General features: G+C 44.3%; 1 protein-coding gene across 2 annotated transcripts in view; it reads right to left on the reverse strand.

Annotated features, from left to right (window-relative positions):
* STAC (SH3 and cysteine rich domain) overlaps positions 1-3,326 on the reverse strand; it is a 103,980-nt gene extending 100,654 nt beyond the window's left edge. For both annotated transcript variants that reach the window (XM_079795495.1, XM_079795494.1), the window contains exon 1: positions 3,154-3,326. In XM_079795495.1, coding sequence (XP_079651621.1) covers positions 3,154-3,264 — 111 coding nt within the window. In that variant the 5' untranslated portion in view covers positions 3,265-3,326. The remainder of the gene's footprint in view (positions 1-3,153) is intronic.
* Positions 3,327-20,517: the final 17,191 nt, after the last annotated feature.

Genomic DNA, 20,517 nt, shown 5'->3' on the forward strand with positions numbered 1-20,517 from the left:
AACCTGGACAAGAATTGGTTTGTAATCATTTCATGTGGTACTGTGGCTCAATTCACTTTCAAATATTTCTTAAGATGAGAAGGCCAAAATAACTGCTGTAATTGACTGTTAGTGGCATGTAAAAGACTTGGGTAGGATGTTAGGTGAACTGGGAGATGTGCTGTGGTTGAGAACTCACACTCCAGACCAATGCCACCTGGGTCCCTGTCCTTGCTGTGTCACTCAACTACGAGCTCTTGAGGGTTAAGTCACCTTTTGAGCCTCCACTTCCCTATCCATAAAATGGGAATACCAGTGCAATTGCCCTCAGAGGCTAATCCTGAACAGTCGGGTTGTGCCCAACATGTAGCAAGCATTGAGTAGATGCGCACCACTGTTCTCTCAATTGTGCAAATGTAAAAGAGATGAAAAAGGGCATATGACATAGGTCAAATATTATCAGTAGCTGCCTGTGGGTTGTGACCAATAGGCGATCTTATTCTTTTCTCTATTTTTGCTTGGACTTTGCAAATTTCTACAAAAAGTGTTTGTTACTCTTATCACCAGAGAGAAAAGTTTCCTTAAAAAGTTATTTTAAAAATGTTTCTTGAGAAAGTTTAATGCCCATGCTTGTCCCACTCAGCGCTTAGACAAACAAAGCACTTCAGAGGAGTAAGATGGAATGATTACTACTGTCTTGCTCACATATTCCTCGCCAGGCTCTCATCTGGAAGATTCTTGCAAATGCCAGTGAGCCTTCAGATGTGGCATTCCCGGTGTAGAATGAACGGAGGCTTCCCCTGCCCCCGTTTCTCGCCATCCTGCCTCCTTACCACACATTCCTCCACACCAGAAGTTAGCTTTTCGGAGGGGCACGGGACCCTTAGAGAATATCACCAAGGCTATGCCAAGAAGAATTCATTCAGGCACACTGTCTTGTATTCAGTTTGCTGGGGTTCATGTCCCTCCCCCACCCATCACCTATTAATGCACAGCCCTTCTCCACTGATTAAGAGCACCTTAAGCCATGACAGCAAATTTAGGAATGTATAAACAGACTTCAGGCGTGTTTGAGAAAAACTGACGGGTACAAATCCGAAACCATAAGCCAGATAAATTGATGGTTAATTATGGGTATTACATAGGTAGTTTTTGTGTTGCCAAAGAATTTACATTAGGTTATCTATAAATAGCAAACCCATGTGGTGTGCTTGAACCCTGCTGCTGTGTATCCAAAAGCTAAGCACTTTCCAGAACTCACCTACTGCAGACAACAGGCCCAATTCAAAAAGTTTAATGCCGTCCTGGCCGGGTGGCTAAGTTGGTTGGAGCATGATCCCATGCACCAAAAGGTTTCGGACTTGATTCCCTGGGTCAGGGCACATACCTACCTAGGGTGTGGGTCCGATCTCTAGTTGGGGTGCCTACAGGAAGCAACGGATTGATGTTACTATCTCCCATTGATGTTTCTCTCTCTCTGCCTCTCCTTTCCTGTCTCTAAAACTCAATAAATGCCAGCTTCACTCTTGAGTATAGCTACATTCATTTACAGTATTCTACATCACCTTTGAAATGGCTGCTAACCCATATCACTTAGGTCAGTGGTCGGCAAACCGCGGCTCGCGAGCCACATGCGGCTCTTTGGCCCCTTGAGTGTGGCTCTTCCACAAAATACCATGGCCTGGGCGAGTCTATTTTGAAGAAGTGGTGTTAGAAGAAGTTTAAGTTTAAAAAATTTGGCTCTCAAAAGAAATTTCAATCGTTGTACTGTTGATATTTGGCTCTGTGGACTAATGAGTTTGCCGACCACTGGGTTAGGTGACTGATGGGGAAGGACGGACAATGAGACACCCAGACCCTTCTGCTTGGAGAAGAGTGGCCCATATGTGTGGGTTGTGCGGCTGCTCTGGAGCCGATCATCTGGGGCCGGATGGATGCCATCTCCTTTTCTCAGGTGGGAGTATACAGGGGGGACTTCAGCTCATCTCGCCTGTTCCGCACGATGACTCTGCAGAGTGAGGCTTTCGCCCTTCTTTCCAAGTGTTTTAGAAAAGTTGACACACAGGCCCCAGGTCAGACATCTAGCAGAAAAATGTGTATAAAAATAAGAAGCATGCAGAGCTCTCTGTCTTGGATTACCTCGGAACTTCGGGGGCTGGGATATCTGAAAGCCACTTAGCTGTGATGCTCCTTTGATGTGTCAGTGGCTTCCAGGGGTATGTGGGAAGGCAGAGAAGGGGGGTTCCTTTGCCCCCTCAGACCTGCCCTCCAAACTGTCACTCCTCTTTCCTTCACTCTTACACAACGAACCCCCCCACCCCCAATATGCTGGGGGAACTCACGGGGAGAGCTGTATAAAGAGCCGGGAACCTTGCACTTGTAAAAAAATCCATCTAACTCCCAACCCCATCTCACAATTCTCACTCCAAATGGCATCTCCCTGCCAGCAGCGGCATTTCCCTTGATCCTCTTCCAAGGTTTCCAAACATGTGCCTGGCGCCCACGGGAGTGTCAGAGCAGCAGGGGCAGGAGCGGTGCCGCGGGCCGGTTCTGTGCATGTGTTAGTGGAACTCATAGAAGCAAAGGAAAGTTCTGCGAGTGTTAAACTTCCACCAGAGGAGCATCCCCTTTCCCGCCATCACAGCCTCTCCCACCGCCTAGTTTTTCTGAAACCCTGGGCATCGGAAGTGAGGGCTGAGCTCTGTTAGCAGAGGGTCTCGGAGACCCTTGGGATACAGACCCCCCCCCCCCCCCCCCCCTTTGCTGGCCCGCAAACGCCCCGGCTTTTCTGGAGGAATATCCCTGGGCTGTCTGTCCCCTCAGCTCCCCAGAAGCCGCTTAATACCTGCGCGCCTTTGGGGCACAGATAGGCAAAGAACAATGAAGCCATCACCACCCAAGAGAGCGATCCCTGACCCCGGAGTCCCCCCCCCGCGAAGCCCGGGGTGCGTGAGGGCGAGGAGGCTGGGTCCACAGGAACGTGGTCCCGCACCCTTAGCAGCGAGTCGAGCCGCACAGCCAAGTCTCCAGGGAGGAAGAGTCCTTGAAACCGGGTGGACTTAGGGCGCACGTCTCAGCTCCCCCCGCGCCAGCGCCAGTTGGGAGGAAACAAAGGTGGCCAGAGAGAGGGACCCGAGGCGAGTTTGGTTCTCTCGGGGGCATTCGGCGCGGTACCTTGGATTCCTGGCTGCCGGTGGATGCTGGAGAGGGCGGCTGCTCGGCGCTCGCTGCCTCCGGGGGCAGCCGGTCCCCGCCGTCCTGGCGGGCGCAGCTCGGAGGGATCATAGCGGCGGGCGGCGCGGGAACGGTGTTGGGCTCCCGGAGGAACAGCGGGGCTCGCCTGCCTTCCTCCGGCGCGCCCTCCCCGCCGCGCGCTGGGTCGCTCAGCTCCGGGTTCCAGGGACTCCCATCCTCGCCGAGGCTCCGAGGCGCCCTCCACCGGCCTCACCCCCGCCCTGCCCACGTCCCCCCCGCGCTCCCGTGGGGAGAGCAGAGCGCGCCCCGCCCAGCCCCACCCCGCCGAGCCCACAGCCCCCTCGCTGGCGACCCAAGGGTGGTGCCTGCCCCTGGGCAGCGGGTGAGCGGGCTCAGGTTCAGGCTCGATCACCCCGGAGAAGCGGGAGGCGGGGAGCCGGCTCCGGGCGGGGCTGCGGGGCCGGGGCCGGTGGCGAGGGCAGGCAGGGGCGCGCGGGTGAGAGCCAGTGCTGGGGGCTGGGCGCGCGCCCGCCGGGTCGGGGTGATGCTTTCGCGGGGGTCGGGGAACATTCAGACCAAACCCGGAATGAATAGAAAACCCGAGAGTGACTCAGCCAGGAGGAACCACCTGCAACAGCTCCCTCACTCCTCACACGGAGAAGCAGCCACTCCAAGGGAGGCAGTGACTTAGCCAAGTTATTTATAGGGTTCGGTGACGGAGATCGGGGACCGAAGCTGGGGTTCCCTGGCTTGAGAGCGCCCGGCTTCCCGCCATTGAGCGTGGGACTAAAGCCGAGAGAGAAGGAAACGCGCTTGTGTCCTCACTCGCTTGTGCTTTCAGGAGCTGAAGCCGTCAGGCTTCTCATCTCACTGAAAGCCCAGAGCCACACTATTGGGCTAGGTGGGTACCACTACTTCCATTTTATAAATGAGGCAACTGAGGTTTTAGGGAGGCCAAGTGCTTTGCTTTAAGTCACTGAACTAGAAATAGTGGGGCTAGACTTGGAACCCGTTTTGGCTTCAAAATCCATGCTCTTTGAACTGTGGAGCTTCCAGTCTCGGCCAGATCTTCATCGCTGTAGAGCAACTGGGTGTTGCCCTGTAGACATGAGTTCAGGGCCGCTCACAGATAGGCAGGCCATTCTGCCTGAACAGACTTTATGGACACATAGATATGGCCCCTTTGGATAAAGCGGCAGAAGGAGCCAGTATATATATTTTTAAATATATTTTTTACTGATTTTACAAAGAGGAAGGGAGAGAGACAGAGTTAAAACATCGATCAACTGCCTCCTGCACGACCCTACTGGGGATGTAGCCCACAACCAAGGTACATGCCCTCGGTCTGGAATCGAACCTGGGACCCTTCAGTCTGCAGGCCGATGCTCTACCCACTGAGCCAAACCAGTTAGGGATTAATGTGAAAGAAACACATGAGCAAAGTCTTGATCAGTTTTGGAAACTACAGGTTATTCCAGTTTCCTAAGAGAGGTAGCTATTATTCATCAGACCAAGGATTTCTGTTACTAGTTAACATGTTACCTAGTCAAATTGTCTTATTCTTCAAAACACCTCTCCAAACATTTTTTTTTTTTTTTACTCTTGAAATCTCCTTCCTTGACCCCATTAGTCTGATTTAAAGTCCCAAACCATGTTCTCATGGCAACCTCTCCTAAGTAATCAAGGATGAAGCGGCCTGTCCTCCCGCTGGGCTATGAGCTGCACGAGGGCAGGGACCATGTCGTGTTCATCTTGCTTCCTCAGCCTCTGGCACAGTGTTTGCTAATGAGATGTGAAATGAGATTGCCCGGGTAGCCCCCTGAGCCTAAATGAAGCCTCGGCCTTAGTTACTCCAAGTGCCCTCCGTGCCCTGAATGGAGAAAGACACCGGATGTTTCTACAAAGCAGTGAGATTTAAAATTACACAAGCTTCTTGATAGTAAGGATTTGGTATTGATTGGATTGAGAGGATCTTAAAGCTGAGAGTCACGGCTGTCTGTGAAGGTGCGGTTCATTGGTTTGCATGAAGGTAAAGGGTCACAGCTCATCTCTGGAAATAGGAGTGGGAGTGGACAGGGTGCTGCTTTGTCTGAGTCTGTGGGTGGAGGACTGATGGCAGAAATAGATGGCGCTCTATTTGAGTAGGATGCCTTGAGGCTTGGGTCACACGCACTGCTGCTTTGGGACTAGATGGCCATGCTGAATCTAAGTCCTGGAGGGATGAGTGTCTTCCCAGCCCTGACCTGGTACTAAGGGGGCATTGAAATACTGATAGTAATGCTCAGAGGCTAGTGGAGAGGACTGATGTCCTTCATGTATTGGAGGCCAGTGGATGGTAGGCCAGCAAAGTGATTCCCAGGGGACACCTGATAAAGCACAGATATGAACAGAAGTGTACTTTTTCATGGTGCCCTGTGAGATACCCCTCAGGACTCCCCCTTAGACTGGGGGTGAGACCTCACAGAAGACTGGAGGTCCTGCATCAGCAGCTGTGGTGATGTTTTAGCTATGATGGCCGAGCTTACTTCTTCTGCAGGCTGGTGAAGCTTGGGGAAATTCAAGTTGCAAAGAATTACCCTACGTCTCCAGTTTGTATCAGGACCCTGTGATTTTTGTAGCTTCCTTTCATGGTCCATTTATTTCACTTTGGTTGCTGGTTAAATATCCAGCCAGCAGAAGTATGAGGCATACAGAAATTTATCTCCACAAACTTGAGCTGGAAACTCCCACTGCTGGTTCATTTACACATTTATTAATTTCTAAAAAGGGCAAAGCCTTCCCCCTGATCACATACACCTGCGTTCGCAGTAACACTGCTCAACAGAACAGCGTATAATGCTTTCAACTTTCTCTCATTGCTTTGCTCCAAATCTGGATAAAAGTTTCTCATAACTATTGGTTCTTGGTTTTAGTAATTAGCATTTAACTTTGCATACCCTCTTCTATGAGTTCAGGGTAATAGTTTCAGAGGCACAAGATCCTGCCTGCCCTGGCCTTTTTGCCCCTCAAAAATGCCAGGTCTGTTCGCTCTCCCAGCTTTGATGCGGGTGGCCATTCCCTGCATCTGAGAATCCCACCATGATTCCCAAGGCCAGCTCCCCTCTGCTGTTGGACCTCATTGCCCACCATCTGAAAACATCCTGTTTTTCTTTTCTTCTTTGGTGTCTTTTAGAATATAAGCTCCATGAAGTTGAGGGCCTTTTCTTTCTTCTTCATTATATATCTCTGATGTTTGGGTGCTCATATGATAGGTCCTCTGCGAATATTTATTTAATGAGGGAAAGATAAAATGTCAGTGCTGGAGAGAACTTAGAGGTCTATTGAAAAACCATTTTGTAGAAGGTGAAATGGGAAGTCACATGGTTAAAGCTTGTGCAAAGTCAGTTAACACAGGGCACAATGAACCAATGTTTATTTACTTGCTTACCAATGATCTCCACAGTCATTGCTTTAGTCAGCTTTGTGATATATGGCCACACTCCTAGCTGGACAAATTTCTTTTCTGAGTTTTCAAATTTATTATGACATTGTGCATAGTGCGTCTAAATACTCTCTTCCCAAACATTAGTTTATCATTATTTAAGCAGTATTCAAAAGAATACTAAAGAAATGAAAAACCTTCCAAAATTCCGTAACCTCTTGGTAATAGCTACTAGCATTTTAGAAAACCTTCTTTTAGAAGCACATGCATGTATAAGTACATTTTACACTTATATATTTACATACAAATGACCTCAGGACACTAGGTGCTTTGTAACTTCCTTTCCCTTCAGTAGGATGTCATAGAGGTAGTTCTGTGCCAACAAATATAAGTGTACTAGAGGCCCAGTGCACGAATTCATGTACCAGTGGGGTCCCTCAGTCTGGCCTGTGGGATGGGGCCCAAAACCGACTCTCTGACATCCCCCAAGGGGTCCCAGATTGTGAGAGGGCATAGGCCAGGCTGAGGGTACCCACCAGTGCACAGTTGGGGCCGGGGAGGGACACAGGAGGTTGGCCAGCTGGGGAGGGCTCCAGGGCATGTCTGGCCAGTCTTGCTCAGTCCCCATTGGCCGGACCCCAGCAGCAAGCTAACCTACCGGTCGGAGCATCTGTCCCCTGGTGGTCAGTGCACGTCATAGCGAGCAGTTGAGTGGCCTTAGCATATCATTAGCATATTACACTCTGATTGGTTGAATGGCCGACCGGACACTTAGCATATTAGGCTAAGTGTCAACCAAGGCACCATGCCATTAGAGCCATTTTGTAGATGAAGTCATCAGAAGCCTGAGAAGCTGTATGACTTCCCTAATGGGATATGGTAAGTGCAGAGTAGAGAGTCCAGCCCCCAGGTCTGACTCTAAACCTCAGGCTCCTCACAGTGTAAGCGGATGTTGTATAAGAAGTCTGCACAGCATGATTTGAGGGCACAGGCAGGGGAAGGATGAGGTCCACCAAGGGAAGGGATGTTGGAGAAGGTTCCATTGGAATTGGAAAGGTGACTACAATCTTCCCTGGAAGGAATCCTGAGCAGAATATATAGTATCAGCAGAAACATAGAAGTGTGCTTGTGCAGGGGATGCTCAGGTTTGGTTCTTAGAACACCATGGTTTCTTTTATTTTTTTCTTTAAATTGACTTTTAGAGAGAGAGGAAGGGAGAGGGAGAGAGAGAAAAAAACATCGATGTGAGAGTGAAACAACGATTGCTGCCTACTGCATGGCCCCTACGAGGGGATCGAGTAGGTGCCCTGACCGGGAATCGAACTAGCAACCTTTCGGTGCATGGGATGCCACCCAACCAACTGAGCCACACCAGCCAGGGCTGTTTTCTTTTCTTTGTAACTTTTAAAATGCTTAAACACACAACAACAGCAGAGGGAAAGCCTGGAGCTGAAGAAATTCTTTGAGTAATCATTTTAAGTAAGTTTACAAATGGCTGTTGGAGAGAGCTGGATCTCTGTCAGCTGGGAAAGACAGTTTTGGTTAGTAACAGAGGGAGGGAAAAAAGCATCATAAGGATTCCTGGAGGTTTAAATGGGTCACAGATTATGAAAGGGCCAGCATGCAGAGTTGTAACAGACACGTAGAATCTTCACTCCTGGCAGCCAGGCACGGAGAGCTCTGGTTCCCCGAGAGGCAGGGACCCATTCTGTACATAGGGCCCCAACATTCAAACACACGTGTCACCTGCACATTTACAGCCTCTAAAGGATTATGAACATTCAACTTGTTCATCCTTATGTATCTTAAACGACATCCCTAAAAGTGAGTAGTAAGACTTTCAAAACGGAGAACAGGAACTCGAGCCAAAACGGGGAATAGTTCCTGCTCTTTATCTGAAAAGCTTTGCACTTTCTTTGAAATGTGCTCCAAAAAGCTTGGAGAGTCGTGCTGGGGGCCAGTGAATCTCAAAAATTCTCTTTCCAGTGTTTTCCAGGGAGGGTTATATCACGGCTGTGTCCTGCTTTCTGTAGCCCTCTGTTCCTCCAGTGACTTGGCAGTCCTGGGCCATCCGTTAGGCCCTTGACAAGTGGCCTGGAAAAGATGACTCAGCCCTTAAGCCTCCAATGCCATGTTCTTCCCTCCATAGCTGAGGACAACTTACCCATAAAGCCTGGACTTAGGAAGCATACCTGTTTCATCCGTCTTTATTATTGCAGAGTTGGCCAGAAAATGGGGATTTTGTCTCTTCCGTTAACAATGATAACTTATCAGGGTATATAGTGGGAGACAGTATCGATCCGGTTGTTATTCAGACAGACCAGAGGTGCTTGTTGATGGCATCTTTGTCCCCTGTTTTCTCCCTGAAATGCAGTGGTCTAATACTTTGAGGAAGCCATATAGTGAGTCACCATGGAGTGTTGCTTCTATTTCTTGTGTGGTGGTGGGGGTAAGGAGTTATTATTCAGCTTGAGATAGTTGAGAACATTACAAAATAAGGTAGAGATGTCTAACTAAGTGAAGTCCTTATTTGCTGACTTATTTATCAATAGTTGCCGAGACTACTAGGTACCAGGTAGTTTATAATTCTAGGCATATAGAGAGAAATATGCAGATTCCCTGAACCAAATGAAAATTCAGCTTCACAAGGAAGGTAGACTCAGGGACAAATAATAACCACCGAGGAGCTAGGGGGAGATTCCCCAAAGGGGAAAACATTTAAAAAAATTTCAGAGAGGGAGAGAGATAGAGAAACATCAATGATGAGAGAGAATCATTGATCAGCTACCTCCTGCATGCCCCCTACTGGGGATCAAGCCGAAACCCGGGCATGTGCCCTGACTGGGCATTGAACCATGACCTCCTGGTTCATAGGTTGAGGCTCAACACGGAATCACATCAGCCAGGCACCAAAGGAAAACGTTTAATATTGACAGGTAAGTAGCAGTTTTCCAGAAGGAGAAGAGGAAGGTCATTCTGGGCATCTTAAAGATGAGCACACTTCTCTGCTTGTATTTCCTGTGTTTGTTTATTTTATTATTGTTATTTTGGGGTAATGAAGGGACCTAGAATTGTCATCATCGTTGCTTGCAAATTCCCTTTCTCATCTTAATTCATTTTATTAATTGTCCTGAATATAACCCAATTCCCACTCAAAATTTCCTTCATTCCATGACACCCCCTATAATGTTTTACAGATATATGTCTTACACATGTAGGGATATTTGTATGGATCTGTGGAAAATATGTGAAGTTCATTAGTGTGTGCGTTTTAAATTGCATAAAACATTGTGCTGTAGCATATTTCCTCTTTCTAACTTCTTTCAGGAAAACAGAGTTTTTAAACTACATTAAAAGTAAACTATGCAGAGATCATTTAAAATGGATGAAGAGTTATGCTGTTGAATGTATTCTCTTTCGTTGCTGTGTAGAATTGGACTGTCGGAATCTGCCATGATGGATTTAATCCTCTGTGTGGTGATGGACTGGCAGCTTGTTTTCATTTTTCGCCTGTCATGACCAATGCTGCTTTGACTATTCTCAAACATGACTTTTGGTGCCAATACATAAGCATGGATTACAACTGCCAGTTGTTTTCTCCCGCATGGATACTGCATTATTTCTAATTTTATCTCTGTGGCTTTATTTGCATTTCCCTGATGACCACCAAAGTTGAGCGCCTTCAGGTGATTTAACTCCTATGAAAACAAAAACCTAACTTTTTAGATGATCTGACTGGGTAATCTACTTCTGAGCACATGAACAATTTTTTACTACATTTGCTTTCTTGTAGTATGGAAAACTCCCAGATCCCTGCATCTATCTTAAAAATCCATACGAACCTGGAGAAGCCATTCCTGTTTACATAGTTTTTTTTTCTCTCCTATTTTCTACTGTTTCTTCTTTCTTCTTGGGACTTACTTTCCCCTGATCCCACATCACACAGTCCCAAACTTTTGGAGTTTGAAATGCTCTTAGAAAGATAATCTGCCCATGAGAAAACTGAGCAGGTGATGCACCTCGTTAAGGTCATCCAACCCTCTAGCCCGGTCATTCCACTCAGTGACATCCCTGTTTTAGTTTTTTAAACATTCTCTTCTTAATAGCCAGCCTTTACCTCCTCAACCTTCCAGGCTTTTTAAAAAATAAGAAATAAAGGAAAGAAGGACCATGACACAAAGCATCTGCTGAGAAGGGGAAAAGTTAAGAAGGGCTACTTTTTGTGGGTTTTTTGGAGAAAAAAAATTTAAAACTACATATGCTTCTTGCTTCAAAAAATGTCCACGCAGTCCCAGAGTATATATAGTATCATATAATAGTGTTTGGTCCCAGACAACTTGATCGGCGATCCTTCAGTGTTGTCAACCTCTGTCTTAGATGAGGGCCCCACTACATTGACTATCTTGGCCTGTCCAAAAACAGCGGTCTGAGCCATACTACCTCAATCACAGAACACATCCAACAGGGGTCAAATGCTCTAGCCAACTTCAACAAGTATGTACTGAGCGCTGGTTATGTGCCAGCCACTGTTCTCTGTGCTTTTACGTGCCTTGTCTTGCTTAGGCCTGGGAGGTAATATTATTCTTTGCGGATGAGGAACCTGTGGCCCAGAGAGCTGACACATCTTGCCCAAGAGCTATTAGGTGAAGGCATTCTGACTACAGAGCCACACTCTTGTGTGTTATACTGCCTCCAAATTGAACACCCTACTAGGATTCAAAATACAAAATTCAAGTGGAGATTCAGAAGTATTCTTTTTAAAAGATATTTTTATTGATTTCAGAGAGGAAGAGAGAGAGAGAGAGAGAGAGAGAGAGAGAGAGAGAGAGAGAGACATCATTTATGAGAGAGAATCATCGATTGGCTGCCTCCTGCAAGCTCCACGCTGGGATGGAGCCCGCAACCTGGGCATGTGCTTTGACCGGGAATTGAACCATGACCTCCTGGTTCATAGGTCAGCGCTCAACCATTGAACCATGCCAGCCAGGCATTCAGTAGTATCCTTATGACTTATGTACCGTATCTTTTATTTATGGGCACATATAATTCAAACCGATGGCATAAATCAGTTCAAACAAATGGAGGAACTGATGCTCTGAACATAAACACGGCTCTTATTGAATGCTCCCTCATTAATTGTCTTTGTGGTTGGAAATTTGGTTTTGTAGCCCTTCTGTATGTTCTTAGAGACATTCATGTTTCAAGTTCAGATAGAACTTAGACTAAGGATGTAACAATGCTGTTGCCCACCAGGAAACTGCTATTTGTAAATGCATTACTAAAGGTTCTTTTGATAATTGTATTTGGAGGATAAACCTGCTATCTTGAGCAAAGTTTTGCATTTCAGGATTACTACAAATAAGGGGAGCACTGAGGGTCGGTGGATCCCAGTTCAAAGCTGTGAGATATTAGCATTTAACTAATTTTAAAAAGGGGAAAACATTCAAAATGTAAAGATTGTACAGTAATTTGCAGCTACTTTAAATTTACATCAATTTCTGACTTCAATGGGACTATAAACACTCATGTCTATTAGATATTACTTGAAGTTACTTAAAATTAAATCTACATTATTGGAAAGGGAACATTCACATAGTTTCCTAATTGTGTTCCATTAGGACAGAATTTTAATTTTTAGAAAATTAATTCTGTTAGCCTTGATGTTTCAGATAGAGAAGTGGAAAGAATCGAACCACTTAGCACTTAATTTTTTCAGAAGGCCATTAGCAAACCCACATCTTATTCCTGTGATGTAGTCAAGTATGATTTTCCTCCCCATGGGAGATGAATCAGGAAGATATCATGTTCCACTGAAGTCACAGAAAACAGAAAATTCAGCTGCTCAGACTTAGTTGTGCAGAGGCAATGCTTAAAAAAAAAAAAGTTGAATTTAGGAAAAAGAAAACCTATAAAAACATAGCATTTCACCAAATAGCATTTTAATACCTAGTATCTGATATATGAAATATCCAAATAAACTGAAAACAAACAAACAAACACACAAACACACACACCTCACTGTTTCCTTTTAGAACATGTCCCAGGAAATTTTATGGTTCTCATAGTTACAGCACATATAGCATCCCATTGGGCTACTTCTGATCTCTGGAAAAATGAAATTCTGGGCATAAGTATGCAATCGTACTATTAGTCACTAGCTAGTGTTGGCACTATACGTATTTTCCATGCATCATCTATTTAATACTCTCAGCAACCTAGGAGACAATGACTATTATTATTTCCATGTTAGAGATGAGACCAAAGTTTAAAGAGGTGAAGTAAATTATCCAGAGCCACGGAGTGTACCTATTAGATTTTGCTCTATAACAAACCATGTTCAACTTGCTTAGGACAGCAGTCACTCTTCCTCTTTGAAATCTGTAGCAATCAGGGTGGGCTCAGCTGGGCAGTTCCACTCCTAGTCTCCCTAGCCTGCCTCCTTGACACGACTGAGGTCACCTGCTAGCTCTCACAGTCCCAACAACAGGCACATGATGGTCTCAGTGTTCCCAGCACCCAAAGAGAGGACAAGCCACACTGCTCAAGTGTTTGTCAAGCTTCTGCTTGTGTCACAAAGCAAATAACATGGCAAAGCCAGATGCAATGAGTAAAGACATGAACTCTACCTACTTATTGAGAAAGGCAGTAGAAAGATTTGGGCCAGTTCCCATTGGGAAGGGCAGTAGAAAGATTTGGGCTGCTTTTTAAAATCCACCATAGTAAGTGACAGAGCCAGGCTTTGAACACTGATTCCAAAGCCCTTGTCCCCAATTCTGACCCTATAGTGCCCCTCAAAACTGGATCCCTATAGTTTTCAAGGATACGGTCCCATTCATTGGTGAGACCTTTGCCTTCTCTTTATGTTATAAGCCCATGCTCTCCTCCAGCTCCTAACAAAAATCTGTTCTCTCTGTGCACTCCGGTTGTATACATTCATTCATGGAAACATGTATCCCATTATAATGGAGCATTTATCGTAATGCAGTGTTCACTCTCTAGACTAGTCAGGGATTATGTCTGATTATTAGCTAAAGCCCTGATGGTTTTCATTTTTCCATGTCGCCTTTCAGTCCTTATCCATATACATAGGTAGTTTTTTCCTGGTTGCAATCATTGTCAAGAACGTTTTTAACATTTTCACTTCGTGTTATACCTTGAAAAAATGTGTCAATCATCTGACTTTCAAAGGTTCAAGTAACAAGAGTGAGGTAGGGTACCAGTGTTTTCATCGACAGTAAGTTACATAGTCCCTTATGTTTCCATAATGGTTGCAAGTTTTCATATATGCATTTTTTTTGTTTAGCACAGTTATCTTGAGAGATTTAAATAATAAAATACGAATTATTATAAATAACATTTCGAGTGCTTTCTATGTGCCAAGCCCGTTCCAGACATCATTATCCCTATTTGACTCTCATGGAAACCAAGTGGCTTACTCAATCTCACAAGTCCAGTAAAATGCTGAAATAAGTCTAAAAATCCAGATCTTCCAGCTGTTGCTCCTTTCCTTTTTCCACTTTACCATCCCCTTCCAGAAAACCACAATTGGGTTCCAGTCCCTTTGTGGCATACATTTCCACTGGGCACGTGTGTGCTGCCAGGTGATTTTCTGTTTCATTGATTCATGTGCATGCTTTTAAAGCTTGCTTTGGCTTGGGCACAACCTCTTATGTTGGCAGGATCAGCTGGTATAACCTGTAGGCATTTATTGTAGGCATTTATCGTCTTGAAGCTCCTATATAAGCCTGACCCCAGTTTTTAAACCAAGAGCAGGAAAAACAAGCAGGTCAGCAGAAAATCCAAGAGGAACTTCTACCCTTCACTTTAAAGATGAATGCTTTCTCTATCGGTGTCATTTCTGTGAGTACATATTTCTTTTTCCTGGAGCACACGGAATCCAAGTACTGCCAGCTCAGATGTTCTTCTTTCACATGCAGTCATTTGATCTGGCATTATTAAAAACTCTCAAATCCAAGCATTTGTCGCTTTTGATTAAAAGGTTCTAGATAGGGATTTAGAGTTGAGCTGGCAATTACCATAAAGCCAAAGATAATTGTTGTGGCATGGCAAAAATAACATGGCAGATCTATTCACTGCCTTAGGTCTGTTTCCTTTTGGTCAAATCAGGACCTTCAGGGAGATGTTCTTTATTTTACTATTCTACCTGCATCCTTTCTGCATTATGATTCTGTTGCTGTTTCCTGATGCATTCATCCACCTACAACTACCTACTTTGCCAATTGCATGGTTGAAATTTTAAAAAATCTGTATCATCACAAAGATATTTCCATGACAGCATCCTATGTGTCCATTTTCTTGTTAAAACAACCACATCAAAGTGCTACTAGAGTTTTTAAAATCTTTTCTGTGTGGGTGCCTGAATTCTGTTATGTATTCACTGAACACATAAATATTAGCATTGCTAAAATTATAAACATGATGACTAATGCCTAGAGGAAGATATATAAAATAGCCTAAATGCAAAAAGGAGACAGAACTTCTAAAACTGAAACCAAATGCTGACAAGTATTCAGCCTTGTAATTCCCATTTTATGATCCTCGAAGTGTGTCAATTTTAGAATTTATCGTTTGTTTGTAGGACCAGGAGATCAAAAGGGACTTTACTATTAAGTTCATTAGACTTTTTAAGCTTATCAACTTGGAAAAAAATACATGTGGCATAATTGTGTTCTAGCAATAGAACACAATATATTGAGATGACACATTTTTTAGGTAAGAATGTTCTTAATATTGTTAATAAGCAATTATTTTATGTTTCAAACATGTTAGTTTTTATATATTCTTTGTATCTAAACTCACCAGGAATTCTGCAATCCAGGCACTAGGAATTCTAAAGTTTAGGAAGTTGAGATTTAGTGAGCAACTAAAACATTGTTCTCAGAGTTGATATCAAAGAGCAACTCAGTTTTCTACTACTAATTAGTATACAGAAAACAACCACTTGCTTAACTGACTGATCATATTTTATTTTCTTGAGTATATTTTTCAAGATTTTTCTCCTTCTCTCCCTCTCTCCCTGCTCCCCTCCGTTTATCCTTCCTTCTTGTTTGCATAAGTACAAATAAGATATAAAACAAATATTAATTACAAACACTCATGCACAAATGATTCAGTTAAAAATAGAATACTATTCACACATTCACTGTCTCCCCATCAACCCACAGCTATGGCTTCATGGGGAGTTTCCTAGGACCAATTAACAGAGGAGATAAGTGGTGATGTCTTAGTCTGTTTGGGATGCTATAAAATACCAGAGACCGTGTAGCTTGAAAGCAGACATTTATTTCTCACAGTTCTGGAGGTGGTTTCCGAGAGGGCTTTGACCTAATTGGCATTGCTCAATGATGATGTGACAACTCTGTGATCTCACGTTTTCCTGGTGTTGGAATTTGGAACTTTTATAGATAAGAAGAAATGCTGGATGTGTTGGGACAAAAAAGGTGAGCTAATGGGTGTGTCTGTTTGAGTCCCTGATGGGTTTAGGCATAGGTGTGGGTCTCCATCCTTATGGAACTTATTCTATACTAGAGGCCCGATGCACGAAGATTTGTGCAAGAATAGGCCTTCCTTACCCTGGGTGCCAGCACCGCTTTCGCCCCGGCCCAGAGTCGTCTTCTACTTCTCGCTCCGGCCAGAGCCGCCTTCCGCCTCTGGCCTTGTCATGTCAATTTGCATATTCCCTCCTTATTGGCTGTGGGCGCCACCATCTTTGTTGCGGAGTTACAGTCAATCTGCATATTCCATCTTTATTAGATAGGATTAGATAAGATAATGAAGTGTTAGTATGCTAATTAGACCGAATAGCAGAATGACCATCCTGACGACCATCTAGATGACCTTCCAGATGAAGCCAGGGCTGAAAGGGCCAGCCAAGGCTGTGAGGGTTGCCGAGGCAGCTGGGTCTCCGAGGACTGAGCCCCTTGCACGAATTTCATGCACTGAGCCTCTAGTCATCTAATAAAAACATTGAATAGGAAGGAAAGCAACTTTATTTCATTATCCTTTCAGCTGTTTTATATACATTTGCTCAAGTAATTCTCCTAACAGTTCAATGAAGAAGGTGTTTTACCTGCACAGATGAAGGAAGTGAGGCTCAGGAAGGTTAATGGAACATTTAAGCATCTTTCCCAAAGTCTTACCACTGGAGCATACCAAACCCTAGTTATAATGAGGCTCATTTGCCCAGCAGTAAGCCAAGATTTATTGAGCACATACTATAAGCCAGGCATTGTTCTCAGAACTTCACATACATTACTAATTTATTCCTCCCTAAAGCCCTGTGAGGTAGGTATAAATATTAAAATCATTTTCCAGCTAAGGAAATTAGGCACAGAAAGGTAGATTTCCCAAGTGGTCTCATAGGCAAGAAGTGGTGGGTCAGGGTTTGAGTCCATTCGATTGAAGTCCAGAGCTCACGTGCCTATCCATCATTCCACAGTATCATGTCTTGCCCCAATTGAGGGCTGTTCTCGATCTTGTGGGTCAACTCCAAGAAACATGTGAGAGAAGCCAACTGATGTGGCCATCTGGAGAAATGGTCTGCGTGGTGCTGGCCAAAGGGTCTGCTTCCTGCCAAGTCAGATGCTGGGCAATCCTGCGTATGGTTGTTCCTAGAGTTTGCTTACATAGGGGATGGATGTTGTCTGGTTCTGGAGAGAGCAGCAATAGCTGAGGTCCTCACTTTGCATCAGAACCTTGCACAAAATAGAACATTGCCTCCAGCTCTCCCAGAAAGACCTCACCCTCTAAGCTTATTTTTCAGAATCTGGCTAGCGCAGATTTTGTGTCTTGCTTCCACCTCCACCCCTGAAAGCCACTGAGATATGGAAATGTTGAATTTTTCTCTGAACCTCAACTACCCCCATTCCAACATAGAGCTTTTTATTTCTAGCAATATGAGACAGTTCAATTACGGAAGGTAGTTAGAGCAGAGAAAAAGAGAAGGATGTAAGGAGTGATATAGCAAAATGTTAAAATGAATAGTATTGTTATTTCTCAGATGGCATAGTTGTCTACCTGAAAAGCACAAGAGAACCAACTTAAAGACTATTAAAATTCATTAGAGAGTTCAACTGGGTGGTTGGTTAGAAAATTAAAGTGGAAATAGCAATAGCTTTCCTCTCTACTTGTAATAAATGAGAAATATAATGCAAACAAGGTCTCATTTAAACAAGAATACTTTTTAAAAATCTTAAGAAATAGACTTTATAAAATTATGCAGAACCTATACAGCATGTCCCCAAAAGTATATACACACTTTGAATAATAATTAATTCCAATGGGTTAAATCTGAAAAGAATCGTTAATTGAACTATCAACTGTTAAGTGTGCATATATTGTTTGTGATACCCTATATATAATAAATAAAATAAAATAATAACAACAAAATCTACTACATGCCTGATGCACACACTAGGCTCTTAATCCATAATTGTTGACCCAGTAAATGGAGAGCAAAACTTGAGATTTTTATAAATATATTTTAATGATTTCAGAAAGGAAGGGAGAGGGAGAGAGAAATAGAAACATCGATGATGAGAGAGAACCATTGATCGGCTGCCTTCTGCAAACCATATAGGGATTGAACCCGCAACCCCGGGCATGTGCCCTGACAGGGAATTGAGCTATGACCTCTTGGTGCATAGGTTGATGCTCAACCACTGAGCCACCGCGGCCAGGCAAAACGTGAGATTTTAACAGATGGTGAGAGGTATCTTGTTTCTGGATTGGAAGACATATTAACAAATAGATATTGAGTGTCACCAAAATAATTATCAATTTTATTTCCCTTAGTCTTATGCTTGAGATTTGGCAAGTTTGAACCCGGACAAATCAATGAACTCTCCCATGTTTTCATTTCCCCATCTTTATTTTATTTTTATTTTTTATTTTTTTTATTTTTCATCTTTAGAATTTAACTCATCTCATGAAGTTGTCAAAATGGCTTAATAAGTTGTCTTTGAAAGATGTTTTTATAATGTGACAGGTTATACACGAACCCTTTGGAAAGAGAAGTCAGACCTGTCAGTAGACTCGTGCTACTGAAAGGGGTCACTTGGACAGGGTCAACACTGACAGCTTATTACTTAACGATGGGGACCCGGGCACTTCTTGGGCATGGCAGGCAGGCTCCACATCCGAGCAGGCAGCCACAAAGCCAGGTTTCAGGCTTGGGCTCTCTGACACTGCTCAGAGTGACCTGAATATGACATGTCACTCAAGTTGAGGACTCAATTTGAGGCCTCTAGGATCTTTGTGCTCCGAGGTAAGGACTCTTTCAGCCTCTACAGAGACAACTGCAGACTATTCTCCAGCTGACATGCTACCCCATAAACGTCAAAAGGGGATGATGATCCCCACCAAGTTACTGGGTTTAGCAGAAAGCTTAGGGGAGTATAATTATGTGGGCAGATATTTTTCACCTGAAACAGGAGCAAAATGGGCAGAAGAATTTGATAGTCTCATGCAGAGGTTCTGATTGGAGTTCACATGGCACCTCAACTATGCTAACCCCACCTCCTGTCCTAATTTGTGCCCCAAGATTTGAGATCGCTGAGGTGAACACTTCATTGGAATCTGTGGTGAAAAAGCAGCCACCCCTGAAAACACACACACAAACAAACCTGGAGCACGGCAAATGCAGGAGTGTTCCAAATTAGTCTTGCAGCTCAAAGCTGATCATGTAAATCGCCTTGGGAGGACCACCTAAAGGGAGCTTTCTTTGGAAAGTCTATTTTTAGCTCAGAGCCTGAGAACAACAAAGACCCAGCAAAAACACTGCTCCTGCTTGACAAATGATGGAATGCACATACACTGGAGTGGGCTCGCCTTCCCTTTCCCCCAGCACCAGCTCATAAGGGTGAAGGTGGAACCTAAGGATTAAGGGTGTCAGGAAAAGACGGCGTCACCTTGTGTCCTTCATGCTTGCGATCCCGATTTTTCTTCATTTTCTTGCTGGCAGATTTTTCTATCTGAAGGGACTGAAAAGGAGTGGGGAACTTATTAGCTGAAGCACTTTCTTTCAAGCACAGCACACCCATCCCGACCTTTATCTTCATTGCGGCTGCCCTATTCTGTGCCTTAGCTGCTTTCCTCTTCACCAGGTGAAGGGCAATGGCGTCACCTTTGAGTAGCTGTGCTTCTCCAGCCCCTTGACCCTTCCCGTGACCACCTCTCCTGCCACCTTCTATCCCCATCAAAGGAAAGAAATGAAGAAAAATAATGTAGCACACCAGCTCTTGCTTGCTCCATTAAAATCAACTCCCAGATGGATTCTCTTTCTATTGTTCTGCCCATTCTTCTGAAAACTGCTGAAGGGATATTTCCAAAACAAGCGGATCATGAGTCCCTTGCAAGTTTATAGGCTCCTGGAAGGAAGCAATCATCTTTGTGACCTTGGCTCTGGACCCAGTCCCTGGTTCATGGTGGATGCTGAACAAATGTTTGCTTGATTGGGATAGAACCCAAGGTCTGTCATTCATTAACGTGCATGACAAAGCTTTCTCCTGAGAGTAAGTGGAACTCTGTGTGTGAGTACCCCCCTCACACACACCCCTCCCCAAATATCCACAGGCTGTAGGACTTCCCAGTTAGTCCATAAAACGCTTTGTTCTACAAATGTTTCCCTGGCAAGGAGTTTAATTACCTACCAAGTCTTAAAACAAGTGGGAAGAAGCAAGCTGGGAAACTGTTGAGTTCTGTGTAAAAGCTTTTCACCAACCCGTGAAAGATGTTCTGCTAAACAACCCATTCGTCAAAGGTGTGCCTTTAAGAGTTGTTCCTAAATTGCTGTTATTAGACATTTCATGACAAATAAAACAGCAATTTCACATAGTTCAATATAGTATTTACTGAGAACCTACTATGTGCCAGGCTTGCAAATAATATAATGGAGAGTAGGC

This window comes from Cnephaeus nilssonii (genome assembly GCF_951640355.1).
Source record: "Cnephaeus nilssonii genome assembly, chromosome: 17".
NCBI lineage: Eukaryota > Metazoa > Chordata > Mammalia > Chiroptera > Vespertilionidae > Cnephaeus > Cnephaeus nilssonii.